The sequence below is a fragment of the Stegodyphus dumicola genome, chromosome X2 (genome assembly GCF_044657685.1).
Source record: "Stegodyphus dumicola isolate Sdum_Otavi_A_Nest chromosome X2, ASM4465768v1".
NCBI classification, from domain to species: domain Eukaryota; kingdom Metazoa; phylum Arthropoda; class Arachnida; order Araneae; family Eresidae; genus Stegodyphus; species Stegodyphus dumicola.
This window is the reverse complement of record NC_140781.1, coordinates 18,143,221-18,157,891: the sequence shown is the minus strand read 5'-3', so window position 1 is coordinate 18,157,891 and position 14,671 is coordinate 18,143,221. Positions and strand designations below refer to the sequence as shown.

The following is a 14,671-nucleotide window of genomic DNA, read 5'->3' as shown; positions in this document are numbered from 1 at the left end:
TATCCTTAAACTTGGGGCATTCATGAATATCTACATTTTCATTTGTGAGTTTTATTTCAAAATCATTAACATTTAATTTATTATTGTCATCACCAATTTCAATTTACTATTGTCATCATAATTTACTTTCGATACAGCATTCCATTTCAACAGTTTCTTTTTGTGGCTATCCAAACAAGCGATTTTTCATATCATCTTCATAAACACTGCATACAAAATGTTCGCTGCAGATTTTTCCGCTCTTCACATCAATAGAATCTTGTCTTTGACATTTGTGTATCCATTCTTTCGTCAAAAGCAAATTTTCATTTGGTCCCATGAAATAAAATATCTCATCCTTTTGTACTTCTGTAAGTGCTACGGCACGTTGCTACAGCGCGAAAAACCATTTTACATAAACGATACCTTACAATATAAAATTTAAAATAAAAACTGACCAAAATTATATATATATATATAAATTATTTTAAATATTTACATCATTAGAAAACAAATATATATGATTAAAATTAATTTGGAATATGCAACCTCTAGAAAAATCCTCTCGCAGCTGAATGAAACTACAGTTTTAAACGCGGAAAATCAGAACAGATGCATCACAGTGACGTCAGATTACTGCCGGTTAAGTCCCCCCATTAGGCACGCGTCGGCGAGCAGTCGAACAAAGGAATGAACTAACCCTTTCTATTTATCCCTGGAATGCCGCAGCGTTACCCCCTACAGTACCCAAAACATTTAGGACACTTCTGATGGACTTTAAAATAAGTCACTGATGAAATAGTAGAGTACAGTAATTATATATATATACGAGGGTCATTCAGAAAATAAAGACCGTTTAATTATACAAAAGGGAAAACACAATATTTATTAGGAAAATAAAACTTCTACTGCATAGCTGAAGTTTACTTCACGTCTTTATATAATCACAGTTTTATTTAAATATTTGTAGTATTTGTACATGAGCATCAGAATTCTCTTGTTATACTCTTCTGCCGCCAGACCTGAAGACTGCAGTGAGTAACAGAATCTTGCAAGACAGGCGCGTAATTGCACATTTTGTTTCCAGACATTTCTTGTTCTTTGTTTGGTGAAACGTGTCAACACATCTCGGCTACAACAAAATTTGGGCACGATGGTTTCCGCGGCAATTCAGTCACCCGCACAAAACTCAGAGAATAGGCTCAGCATTGACATTCTTGACACAAAATCACACAGATGGAGGCGCCTTTCTTGATCTAATTATGAGCTGTGATTAGACCTGGGTGTCCCACATCACCCGAGAGAGCAATCACTTGAGTGGCATCATCCCTCATCACCGAGAAAATGCAAACCGATTCTCTCAACACGAAAGGTTATGGCAACCGTCGTTTGGGATCGTAAAGGTGTTCTTTTGGTGTATTTTATGCCAAAAGCTACTACGACCAGTGTAAATTGTTAATGTGAGATTCTAAGAAAACTCCGGCGAGCCATCAAAAACAAAGAGCGAGGAATGCTCTCTGGAGGAATTGTGCCTACTGTTTCTGGACAAAGCCTGCCCTCACACTGTTGCTCTGACTCAAGAATTGCTATATCAATTCCAATGGGAAATTTTGATCATTCACCGTATAGGCAGGAGACAACCCTCTACTCCTTGCTCCTAGATATTTCCACCTTTTCCCTAAGCTGAAAGAATTTCTAGGTGTTAAGTATTTTGGAAGTGATAAAGAGTTGGAGAAATCAGAGACCATCTGACTTAATGAACTGGCGGAAGAAGACATGGGAACTCTGAAGCTTGGACCAGATACGACAAATGTTTAAATGTAGGAGGTGATTATGTGGAGAAGGAAGCTTCAGGTATGTAACAGAAACTGTTTTTTAATAGATATTGTGTTGTTCATTTTGCATAACTGAAAGGTTTTCAATTTATGGACGATCCTCATATATATCTGAAAACATAAATTTTGCGATTGAAAACTGGTTTATAAAAGCAGTAAATGAACAGATGCTTTAACTAAAAGATAGCAGACTCTGTGATGCATGGCAAACTGGCATGTGACATATTATCAAACCACGACCATGTGAGTATTTTCAGCTTGAAAATAAAAAGACTTGTAATTAAACAGATATTAGTGAATAGGTATTTGACTATGTAAAGTGATACAGAAGTTTGATGCGCGAGCTTTGTTTAAAATACAAGAAGTTATATCTGCATTCAATAATCAAATTAAATGTGATTGTTAAAAACTAATTATGAATCTTGAAGAAAATTAAAGCTAAAAAGGAAAGTCCAAAAGCTCATCCAACTGAAAAATTGTCCGTATGGGTAAAGATATATTTAATTCAGAAAACATGCTAACAAAATTTATGAAGTGCATGTTGTTTAATTTAAATGGATGTTAATTTAGCATTATTTTTTAAATTTCCACATAAATTTTTAACTTACCTCGTATATATCTAAAAGCAATTGCTGAAGAGACTTTGCATCCTGAAGTATATTTCTACGACGTGTGCATGCTTCCTGCAAAGCCTCTTTTCTTTGGCAAATTGCTTGAAAACGAGATTGAATAATTTCGTTATCTTCGTGGTCTTCAAGATCTCTAGCCATTGCCTCGATTTCATTGATTTTCTCAAAATTTGCAAAGCAACTCTCTTCGAAATTTTCATGTTTCCGAATGAGAGCCATAACGCTTGACATGGAATCCTATGGAAGATCAAATCACTATTAAAAAAAACAGTTATTATTTTTCAGAAACAATCAAATTTCGAATTAGTTAATGTTTGAACTGTTTAATCGGTGTACCATCTACATCAATACTAAAGTCCTAGAAGGGGACAACTAGAAGTTATTTTTAAATTTTCAGCCACTGAACTAGACAGAGTTATCACATTGACATAAATATAAGAACTCATATGACTCATGACATAAAAATAAGAAAAATAAGGACGTAATAATTATTCTTTTTCAGAGGTGAAAGCAAAGTCTAACAATATAAAACAGGCTTAATACATCTTGAAGCTGAGAAATCTATTAACTGCATTCCTTTTGCAATCTCAGAAAATCGTTAGAAATTTGTAGGCGAAGTAGATATTATCAGGTTCAATGTTTCTTCTAACCTTCTTCGGAAAATACAATGACCTGACTAGAACAGAGAGCTTACTAAAGCTATGTTCACTAATTGTAGTAAGTAGACAGGATACAGACGAAGGGTATACAAAACCCTTTATTTTTTTCTTTATATACAATGACTTCCGTACTTCGGAATACAATGACCCTCCACTCGGGGTCTAACTTAAAAGATATCAAAATAAAACTAAACTCTAATTTAACTTTAGAATAAGATTGGCCTTATAATAACAGAAAGCGTATGTAGCACAGAGACTGTGAACACTACAATACGTTTAATTTATCAAGAGGATTAAAACCTCTGGCCTGGAAGGCAAAGTAGCAACTGCGTAACTTCTAAGGTAAGCGGCCTGCTTCGAACTCACGGCTTCCTCTCTTCTGCTTGGCAAAAAGGCCACACTTAAATACTTGGCGTTCGCCAGACAACTTTGCATAAACTCCTTCACGCTTATAATTCTGGCCGGAAGTAGAAAATAAGAAGTGATAGTAAAGATTTAAAATAAAATAAACGTTAGTAAAACTTAAGATCCTTACAATATAACCACTGAATATTAGTAGTTCAACCCTGATTCGAACCCAAGAAAACGGGCTGGCAGCTTGGATATTTTACATAGTGTATCCCGTATGTAACGTGAAAGTCCTTCACGAAGGCTTTTCTCCCTTTCACTAGATAGCAATGTGTACTTTGCCCTACATAACTTAATCATCATTGCTGTATCGTGTTATCGAGGTCAATGCCTTACTCCGGATTACATGAATCTTACAAGTCGACACGACAGGCCACATTAGTGAGAGAACACATTATGTTTTTGCTATAATTGAATAACTATTATTGCTATATTGTTACAACATTTGAATTTCTATAAATCACAGTCATGTCTTACTACTATCGCTAAATGCGTCAGAAGGATTACACCTCACTTGGACCTTTTAAGCTTTGAAATACAGTAAACTGGCTAATGGAATACCTGTAGTCTAAGATGTAGTACTCTCAGTCTAAGTCGTCTGTAATCTTAGATTTAGAAATTAAGCATATATAAGAAGCCTATATAGGAATATACGTTTGAATTTAAGGATCTTTGTTAGATATCAATCTCACTGAACATCCATGCAGTTAAGCAAATCTTTAGCAATATTGATCAACTACCAGGGATAGGCACACAATTTTGGGCAGCGATGTGCAGAACAAATCAGACTTTAGAAGTATTATGATCAATAAGCAGTCATTATCTTTACGCTATTTCAAGAATTACATTGTGGAATTTATAACGTAGGGCACGGCCCCCAACTAAGGATTACGACTAGGAAAATAACTACGCATTGTAAGCTTTCTGTTATTTTGATTTTGAAGCTGTATTAAATTTCACCGTCGTTCATATATGGAGAAAAACGTAACCTTTGTTTACGCCAAACTTACATTGCTGTACATTAAAATTGCTACCCAGGAAAGAAACCAAAAAGCACTTATTTATTGTACATATATAGTATAATGGAAGGAAGCCATGATTAAATTTGCAGGTGCTTTAGGAGTACACAGTTTGAAGAATTCAGTACATCCAAAATGCCCCTTCCGGTATCAACACCGGCTGTAATTTGACTGGGCATCGAGTAGAACTGAGTTAGGATAACAGATACGGGTACTTATTTCATGCGGCTTCAAATCTATACCAGAATTCATCAATTCCAGTGCCTGGCGACCTAGTGGTGACGTGCTAGTATATGGCAACCTACAATGAGATATTCTAAATGGATGAGAAATCTAGACTAGGACAACAGTCGAACACCCTCTATATCGAAGAAGGTTAGGATAGCATGGAGAGCATCCAATCATGAATTATCTTGCTGAATGAGGTTATTACGTATGTCTCAAAGACAGAGCACAGCGACGGCCTTAACACATCAGAAATCTAACACGGCGGCTGTCCACATTACTGCCTATGCGAACAAAAAGTATGTTGCCCAGTATGCCCAGTGGCACTCCATACTAGCACAGTTGCTGCTAGACCCGTATGGAAATATGAATGCAGGCTGGCAGTGTTCATTCTCCCCGGTGTCTCCACTCACGGATAAGCAAATCTTCGCCTTAAAATACAGGGTGGTGCCACTCCTGTGCCCATCGTTGTCGTTCGTCGCACCACTGTAAGTTCCACTGCCTCTGCTGCAGCGTCAAGGAAATCAGCAAAAATCGTCTCCTTGCTGACAGTCCGTTGTGTTGTAGACATCGTCGAAATTTAGTATAGACACTTGTCGTCCAGCACGCGAACCAAGTACGTGACATGGCAGTACGATCCCATTAGGCTAAGATAAGAATATGTCTGTCCTTTAGGGCGTTATTGGACCAGGTCCGCTGAGATCCTGCGTGGCATTCAATATGAATTCCATATCCGCTTGAGAGTCATGAGACCCTGACCAACACGACCAGCAACGTCGCAGAATGATAAACCGCAGTACCAATAGGCCATGACCCTACCGCAGTTGAATTCCGACATGTGCTGGAAGGAATTTCTTTTTTCTTACACGAGGCATAACGCAACCTTCATACAAACACTAGACTTTCAAAGGTTATTTACAAATGAGAAACTCTCTCTACAGTTAACCCATTTATGCAAAATATAGATAGTGTTACTCATATCTGCTTTCTGCGCAGGCGGTGGAATGTTAATCATTTGAGTATCCCAGTATGTAGTACCTTTCATGTAAATTTGACATTTGTTGCATACCGCCGTTTTGGGCTAGCGATTCTAATAGCCTACAGTTTAATTTTTTTCTTATTTTTATATATTTGAGCTGAACATGTACGTTGTTGGTATGATACTTTGCTATAGAAAATAATGGAAATAATAATAATAATGGATCATATAAATGGCACCATTATAAATTTTATTGAGTTTTACAGTGGCTTATAAAACTTTATGCATTCATTAGATCTTAACTTTGTTTGACTGCTGAAAAGTGCATACTTATTTTAAAGAACGTAGAACAGAATTAACAAAAGTAAAATGTGAATGGTATTTTGTACCGCATGCTTCATAACACGCAATACGACGAATAATCAAATGAAACAAGTGCTCTTAAAATATTTAAGATCTTAGAATTCAGAACTGCCGCCCAGACGGTATAGTGGTTAGGGAAGCCTGGCTGCGATACCGAAGGGCCTGGGTTCGAATCTCGGAGAAGGCATGGTTGTAACTGTCCGTCCCTTCATAGAAGGCGATGGTGGCCCACCTATTAGGTGCCTCCATAATAAAGAGACCGCCACATCTGGCCTTGTATAGATTAATGGACTGGGTTACACTGTAGCTGTTCACAATCTGCCATTGGAAAAAGAATTCAAAACTTGAGATTCATTAGTTTGAGTCTCAGTTACAAATTATAAAGATCGTAAAAAATATGCATTTAAAAATCTATATCTAGTTACTGGCTAGCTGCACCATGAATTTAATAATTTTGAATTTAAAGAAATATTTGGAGGATTTATCAAGATCTAAGCAAACTAAATTCAATTTTATTCATAGCTTATTTTCAAATGAGTCTATTAGTCCTTATCATAGCTAATTAAACTTCCTTTAAAAAATTTTAAAAAGTGAAAATGCTTACACCAATATCTTGGTTTGCAAGAAAAGCTTCTTTTGATAACAGCCAGTTTTCAAATTGTTTAGCTTTCTCCAGGAAAATCTGTAAGAAAAACATTGCCGTTGAGTTCTGAATGCTTCAAATGAAAAGTAATTAAAAATTTCATATTTATTTATGCTATCATCATTCTGAAGAATAAATTACCTGAATGTCACGGTTCTGAGAAAGTACTTTGAATCGTGTTTGCCATGCAGTTTCAAGATTGTTACTCATGTCTTGTAAATTCTTTAGGCTGCTTTCTATTAGTTTAGCAGATATCTCCGAGTGATTCTTAATACGATTTCCAGTTGCTTGCAGATCTTTTATTTCTTCTTGGCGGGTGATAATTTGTGGCTAGATGCAAATAAATATCACTTGAATATATTATAATCCTCTTTTTTTGATTAATATGAAATTCAAAGATATAACTACAAAAATTTCCACTATTACGTCATTTAATATATCATATCTTCATTAAGCATATAATACACACAACGCTGAAGGAGGTTTTGTTTCAACGGGGATTAATAAGTCTAAGTTCAGTTTTTGGAAGAATAGTAAAAATCAAAATAATATCAATGATTATCCTTTTCGCAATTTTATAATATTCAAGTACGAAATAGTTTTCTTTAGAAGCTCAAATTGATCTTGGGAATGCTGCCTTCCTTCGTGATTAAAGCTTCTCCAAGTTCCGCTTGAGCTTTCCAAAAATAGATTACCTAAATTACTGTGAAGTTCCAATTTTGTTTAAATATGCAAATAGGCAAATAAGCAACCTTTGTTTGTCGTAAATTTTGAATGAAACTCTATCGATTCTGAGGGAAGTGAGGTCCCTATCCTACAGAAATAAAAAAGTTTTTTTTCTGGAGAAAATCTATGCCAAGATAAGGTTGCTTTCTTGCCTAATTGTGTGTTTTATTTTAGCGTGTTTCTCTATCTTTTGGTTTCAATTCCTTTCACCGAAATAATTATTTTCCATCAAATTCTGTTTTAATTATAATAACTGCCATTTTTGATAAGTTACCTTTCAGTATCCATTTCAGGAAACAAAAATTATTCAGTTTGAAACTACATAGCTATTTCTCATTAAAAATGGCCATGAATTGATTTCTTACGCTGAGTATTCCCATTCTTTATCACATATAAAAAAATCACTGCGCAACTATCTTAAAACTTTGATATTAATATCAAATATGGAGTAGAATCTGAATTTCACTACGAGTTTTAAAACCTTCTCTCTGGCCAAATGCTTTCCGAAGAAATCCTCAGTTTTCCAAAACTGCCATGAGAATGAAGCATTTTTTTTTTTAATATTTTTATGCCAAAATGTCCCTGGTACTTTATACCTGGATTTACACACCTTTAATATATTGCCTTAGTTTCCTGGATATGCATAAAAAATCAATCACATGTATGTACTTTTTTAAAGACGTCACAAAAAATATTCTTGTCCGAATATATAGGGTGATTCAAAATTCATCATCAAAATATTTGGTGGGGAGGTAGGGAATAGGAAAAGAAGATTTCACATAGGAATGCTTGGACGCATATGCCATGTAGTAGGGCAAAATGACCCCCTACTACATGGCATATGCGTCCCAGTTCACTAATGGAAAGAACTCATAAAAAGGAAGTAGTAAGGGAAAAAACATTTGTTATCTTACATATAACATTTCTTTGAATCGGTTTTACAGACTTACAAGAGGTGCTCGAACTGCTGACCATGTGCTACAATGCATGACTCACAACGGCGCTGCATGGACAACCAGACCTTCTGGAATATGCCTGGCATTTACATGCATATCTGCAAGTTCATTCCACGTATACCGGTTCATGTTACTTCTGCAAAGTCACCTAGTCGAATGACGACTGGCTGCACACGTCAAACACCTGTGCTTATGTATGGAAGTTGTGTACAAACAGCGCCCTCTACACCACCATGCGTTCGTTTGCGCCCATACTTCCTCATGTGAAATCTCCTTCTTTTCCTATTTCCTACCTCCCCACCAAATATTGATGATGAATTCTGAATCACCCTGTATATACGGCCTGACCGGTCAGTGACTTTTTAAAAACATCATCTGTTTTAACATGCATAATAAATTCAAGTGAGAATAAATGTGAAAGATTTAATCATATTTATCAAATATGATAAATAAAATTTCATAACACACTAATGTGCAAAATTAAGCAACAAATTCCGTTTTCGACATGCAACCATGAATTGCTGAAAAAGGCTTTTTGCAGTCAGTACATTAAAAAGTCAACTCGGTAGAAAGGTTAGGCATATGCAAATATAAGCACCTTGACGTTAGGGCAGGCAAAAACCATACGTCACCCTACTTATACCATACGCCACGCAAATCTCGAGAAATCAACGCGAACAGTGCAAAGCAGCTTAAAAAGAAGAAAGGAATGCGCAGTTCCAGACATTCTTCCAGATGAAAATGAGTTTTTACGTGGAATATGGATACAAGAAAACATCAAGATGCCTTCACACGTTGTAGAATGATTTGAAAGCTTGAGGAGGAGCGTACACCTGTCGCCCAAAAGTTAATAATTGATTAAAGTGCTTTTTCGTAAACTTAGAAAGCCTTCCAAACGACAGAAAAGCAACGGTGACTGATAACCTATATATCGTCCTACCGGCGAAAAGAGATCTAAACCAGACAGCGAGCAACATTGATAAGCGGTTGTGCACGGCAACCGGACGGCTGGTGTCATGTTTTACTGAGGGCAGACGACTTCATAAAGTTGAACTATTCGCTCACAGTCCTGAACACTGCATACCATTTACAGCAGCCAATCGGCGGCACCGTTTACAGTAATGTAGTGAACACAAACGAACATCTCATCAATGGTATCACATCCTCTTTACCAATGAGGGTCGTTTCAGTCTGACAAACTATTCTCGGCTCCAGTTGATATATAGAGAGGTAAGGACACGCTTTCTTCCCACTAGCATCAGGAAAAAAGTTCGTTTGAAAGATACTGACGAGCTTGTGTGGGGAGGCATTATGATCAACGGACGACTGAGCTCCACATTTTCGACAGAGGTGTACTTGAAATTGTTACTGATGAAAGTATCCTCCTCTACTTGCGTCTTTTCGAGGTGCCAGAGGTCCCACCTTTATTCTTGTGCATGACAGGGCGCGGACACATAGGACCCATGTTGTTCAGGAGCTCCTGAATATCCGCAGAATGGATTAGCCAGTATGTCCTCTGATTTAAATCCCACTGAGCATTTAGGGAGACCCTTAGCGGTATGATCTTACCTTCCTAAGAGCACCAGGCAACTGAAACAGTTGCTCCTTGAAGAAAGGTAAATGTTACCCCAAGAACGATTAGATAACCACGTGCTGAGTATTGAGAGAAGGTGTAAGGCATTTAGGGGAGGTCATATCCATTACCAAGGCTCTTTGATTGGTTGTTTTCCTTTTGGCCAGACGGTTTTTTTGTACCGATGCCTTTCTGTCAATCAAGCCTTTTTCTGTTCGTTCCCTATTGTATGCATACTATCGGATTTTAACGCAAGTTTCCCACCACCGTAAATATTGTCTGCGCAAACAGTACGCGGTTTGTTTAATCAGATTTTGTCAAACGATGTTTCGTATTTGAAAGAAAAAGACTTGCTGTGTTGTGAAATTTGTAAAAAATATCGTTACCATAAAATGCAAAGTGTCTGAAACTGAACTATCATGCCAGATTATAACCATCATTTACTTCCAAGTTCTGTTTCAAAATGTCAGCTACAGAATGTTACTAAATCATGTATACAGCTTTAGGTACTAATGTTGTATCATATTTACACTGTGAAGGATTAGTACCGAAAGTTCAAAAACAAGAACTATGACATTCAAGAAGCAGAACGCTCTGGCCGACCTACTGATGCTCATCGGACCCGCCTACGAGAACTTGTGGAAGAATATCAGTATGCAACCACTTGAGAGTTTGCTAAGAAGTTAGATGTTAATGCCATGTCTATTAGTTGCGCTATGCATCGCTTAAACTTGACGTACAAATTTCATCGCTGGGTGCCGCATGAGCTGACTAAAGCAGATAAGAACAGACGTGTTCAGGCCTGAAATAATCTGCTCAAATATCAACGCAAGGACAAAATTCCGGACCGGATCGTCACTTGTGATGAAAAGAGGATTTATTTCAAAAACACAGGCCGAAAAGGGGGGTGGTCTTCTCTCAGTGAACCTGTCCGCAGTGTCGCAAAGCGCAATTTCACTAATAAAATGATCATGCTTTATAGCTAGTGGGATTTCCGTGGTACTATTCACAAAGAATATCTGGAAAAAGGTAAAACCCTCAAGGTGTGCAGCGAGATGCTAGTCTGTGTTGACGCTGCTATCAAGGAAAAACATCGAACTGAGTTCTGGAGCAAAAAGATAATGTTCCATCAAGATAATGCAAAACCAGATGTCTCTTCATTCACCGTCTTGACTCTGTACGGACTCTAATGGGATCTTTTGCAACACACACCATATAGCCCCAACATCGCTCCTTCGGACTTTTACCTTTTTTTACACCTGCAGCCACATCTTGCTGGTGCGATCTTCTATTCTGCATTGGACGTCGGAAATGAGGTTGATCTGTTTTTGGACTCGCGGCCACCAAGTTTCTGGGCCGAAAGCTTTGAAAAACTACCAAAACGTTGGCAGAAAATCATAGATTGGGGTAGTAATTACTACCTGCACTAAAAGTATTGCTTTGTTTTTTTTCCTAACTTTATTAAGAACGTTTTCTGGCGGAAAACTTTCATCAGAAGCAACTATTAATTTTTTTTCTACTACACTTTTCTCATCATTTAAGTACTAAATTGTGCCTCTGTAGTGTGACTTTCATATCTCCCAGATGAATTTTTTTGTTGAATTACGACCCAAACGACCCAAATCAGAAAAGTTGTTTAAGTTTTGCACACTAACGTATATTCGAGAGAATTAAAAAAAATTATGAAATTCAGTGTAAATAATGATGTAAAAGAACTTAATAACAAACGCTTCGATTCTTTAATTTAAAATACACGTTTTCGTATTAGGCAAGACAAATGATCCCGTCAGGGGGAATACTCTTTACAGCCATGTGAATACACTTAGAGCAACAGAACGATCGCATTAAACGCTTTGCAAAAGGTTTTTAAACTTTAGATACGTTTATAAATGGGATGATATTTTCATTTCTAAATGAAGAAAGGCAGTACATGGCAAAGTGTTCCCTGTGTTCGGGTTTGTAATTGATTGAACGAGCACAAAACGGATGGTATCTTGATAAAATTTATTTTACCAGTTCGCCCTTCACAGTTCGTGAATTTTCCACAAAAATTTTCTTTCAGCTCTTCACAGTATCACAGAGTACAATCAGTATACTTCAAACAACTGCGGACGTTAAACACAACTCAGTGCAAAGCGCATCTGAAGAGAGAAGCTAATACGGAGATATCTTAATATTCCGAACCACACTGCACTGACAACTAAACAACTACTAATAACTGGTGCTCTCTCCGGTATTATATAGTTTAACCGCGGCCGACGAGGAATCTCTCGTACTTCTCGAAATTAACGGAAGGGATATGAGGGCCGGATACTCTTGCTTCTACATAGAATCAATTTTAGTTATTCGTTTGCAGTACCCATTATTTACAGGGATCGGAATATTGGCAAGTTTTGGAAATTTCTCGCGAAATTTGGCGACAAAATTTATCACTAAAACCGTCTCCAGCTTGGCAATATCTCGTGCATTTAGCGATATAACAATTTACTTAATGTTAAATAGATTTTCCCTGTATTCTTATTTTTCAGCAAAGCATCGCCTCTTTAGATTTTCATGTTATATCATAAAAAAAAAAAAAAAAAAAAAAAAAAAAATTACCAAAATTATTTATATATGTACAAAATTAGTAATAATACTTTGAGATCATTATGAGCACGTAAAAGGCTTTGAGCATCTGAACTGTTTGAGGGTAATTTTCCAAATTCAAGTTCTTCAATCATTTCCGTCACAATTGTTCCCTAAAAGAAACAATTTTGCATTGAAATAACTATTAAATAATTATAAACAATATCAAATGAAAGCTTAAACTATTAAATTATCTTACTAATGTTTAACTTGGTAATTAGTCATACAGTGCACGTTGATATCCGATATCGACTTCACTCACAACAAAAGTTGTTCATTCTCATAATAAAGGTACTCCAAAGATAACTGTAGTACTTGTTAAAGCTGCATTTCAGTATATCATTATAGAACTAACACCTTTTCAGTACAAATTTACACACAAATAATGTTTCGATTTCTTATAACCGTACGAGATTTGTAAGTTAATTAATGTTCCTAAATGTTGCTATTTTCCAATACGAAAACTCCAGAGACTATTTAATCCATTCAGATATAATGTTAAGAACTAAATACGAAATAAAGTACGTTCCACTGTAGAATATTTACTATATTACCCAAATTATGAGGGAACCTTTACCGAATTTAAGTTATTTACCCATAATTCCCAATAAATATTAGAAAACGCGCAATTATATATACCTAAAAATGAGTCTTATCGGCTGTTGATTAACAATAAGAGGGTAAACGTGAAATACACTTTTTCCAACCTTATCAGCATACACACAAAAATCACGAATCATTTTGCACAATCAGCTCTTTAACACTGATTCAACTAACTTTAATTAACTTTCAGTTAGGATATTTGAAAGTTAAGCATATTTATGTTACATATTATTAAATTAGTCCAAGCTTTATTGGGAGAAAATGAAATAAAATATCCCGTACTCACTCATTAGGAACAGTAAAACTGTTTATTTTTTGGTGGCATGTTTAATGATAGATATGAAATAATTACCAAATGAAATTGTCAACATTTTAATTATTAAACAATAAAAAGATCAAAGTATGTGAATGTAAAAAAAAAAATAATAAGAGGAAGATGAAAGCTAAAATATTGTGAAAATCAATTGCAGATGGGTAAACAATAGAAGAAATTATGGAATAGAATCTAGTGTCTCTCAGTCATTGTTGGCATCTACAACAACCATTCAGAACATGCACAGACTATTGCTCTCTGGCGGCAGAGTATAGAATATTCTCTAGAATATCCTAAAGAGAGCGTGGATCAACATAATCAAAAATTCGGTATCATGTCACAACAGCCTGCTGATGTTCATAACGACACAGAACCCTTTCCATACAGGATGCAACATGTGCGTGACTCCGCATGTTGCAATCCGGTATGATGTCACGAACAGGAGGAAACATGTTGTAACGCGTCCTTGATAACTCAGCAGCAGCACTTTCCCTGAGCGTCTCATAAGCTTCGCCCTCTGTGTCCCCCAGGAGTGTTCAGGGTCATGAGCCTCAGAACCTCATGATCCAGAAGTGACATATTCTAACTACTTACGCTACTTGGCAACAAAAGACACATAGCTTCCAATCACTGTTGCTTTTTTTTTTTTCCAAGCAAAAGTGGGAAAATTCTATGTTGTTCAAAGCTTTTCTAGCATTTATAAACCAAAATTATCTTGAATTTAGAAGCTAAAGTTTTAAAATATACCAACATTAAATTTACATGTTCTTTTGGTCCAAATGGTTAACTATTATTATTGTTTTAAGATAAATTTATCTGTGATATATTTCTGCCTTCAATGTTATCTGTACGATATTTAAGTGGAGATGTTCCTGGTATTTCAGTTCATTTTATTAACGGTATTGCACTTATAATACCTTTTTTCAGAAATTTCATTTCATTTTATTAACAGTCATATTTGAAAGTTTTCTTTCTCTATTTACTCTATGCTAACTTGTTTTATCCTTTCTTTAGACCGTAATCGTCGCTGGATAGGGTACCCGTAATTGTCACTGGCACGAAATCTATACAGATTTTCGAATGTACTAATTCTTATGTCATCCTTTCCATTTAACAAGTCATTATGGCCATCTTGC

General features: G+C 36.1%; 1 protein-coding gene across 2 annotated transcripts in view; it reads right to left on the bottom strand.

Moving 5' to 3' along the window:
* Nucleotides 1-14,671, bottom strand: part of LOC118181398 (spectrin beta chain, non-erythrocytic 1-like) — a 239,244-nt gene that overhangs the window by 43,533 nt on the left and 181,040 nt on the right. For both annotated transcript variants that reach the window (XM_085809705.1, XM_085809706.1), the window contains exons 55-58: nucleotides 12,631-12,732; nucleotides 6,881-7,069; nucleotides 6,701-6,778; nucleotides 2,423-2,680 (exon numbers count right to left, since the gene is read on the bottom strand). In XM_085809705.1, the coding sequence (XP_085665831.1) occupies nucleotides 2,423-2,680; nucleotides 6,701-6,778; nucleotides 6,881-7,069; nucleotides 12,631-12,732 (627 nt within the window). The remainder of the gene's footprint in view (nucleotides 1-2,422; nucleotides 2,681-6,700; nucleotides 6,779-6,880; nucleotides 7,070-12,630; nucleotides 12,733-14,671) is intronic.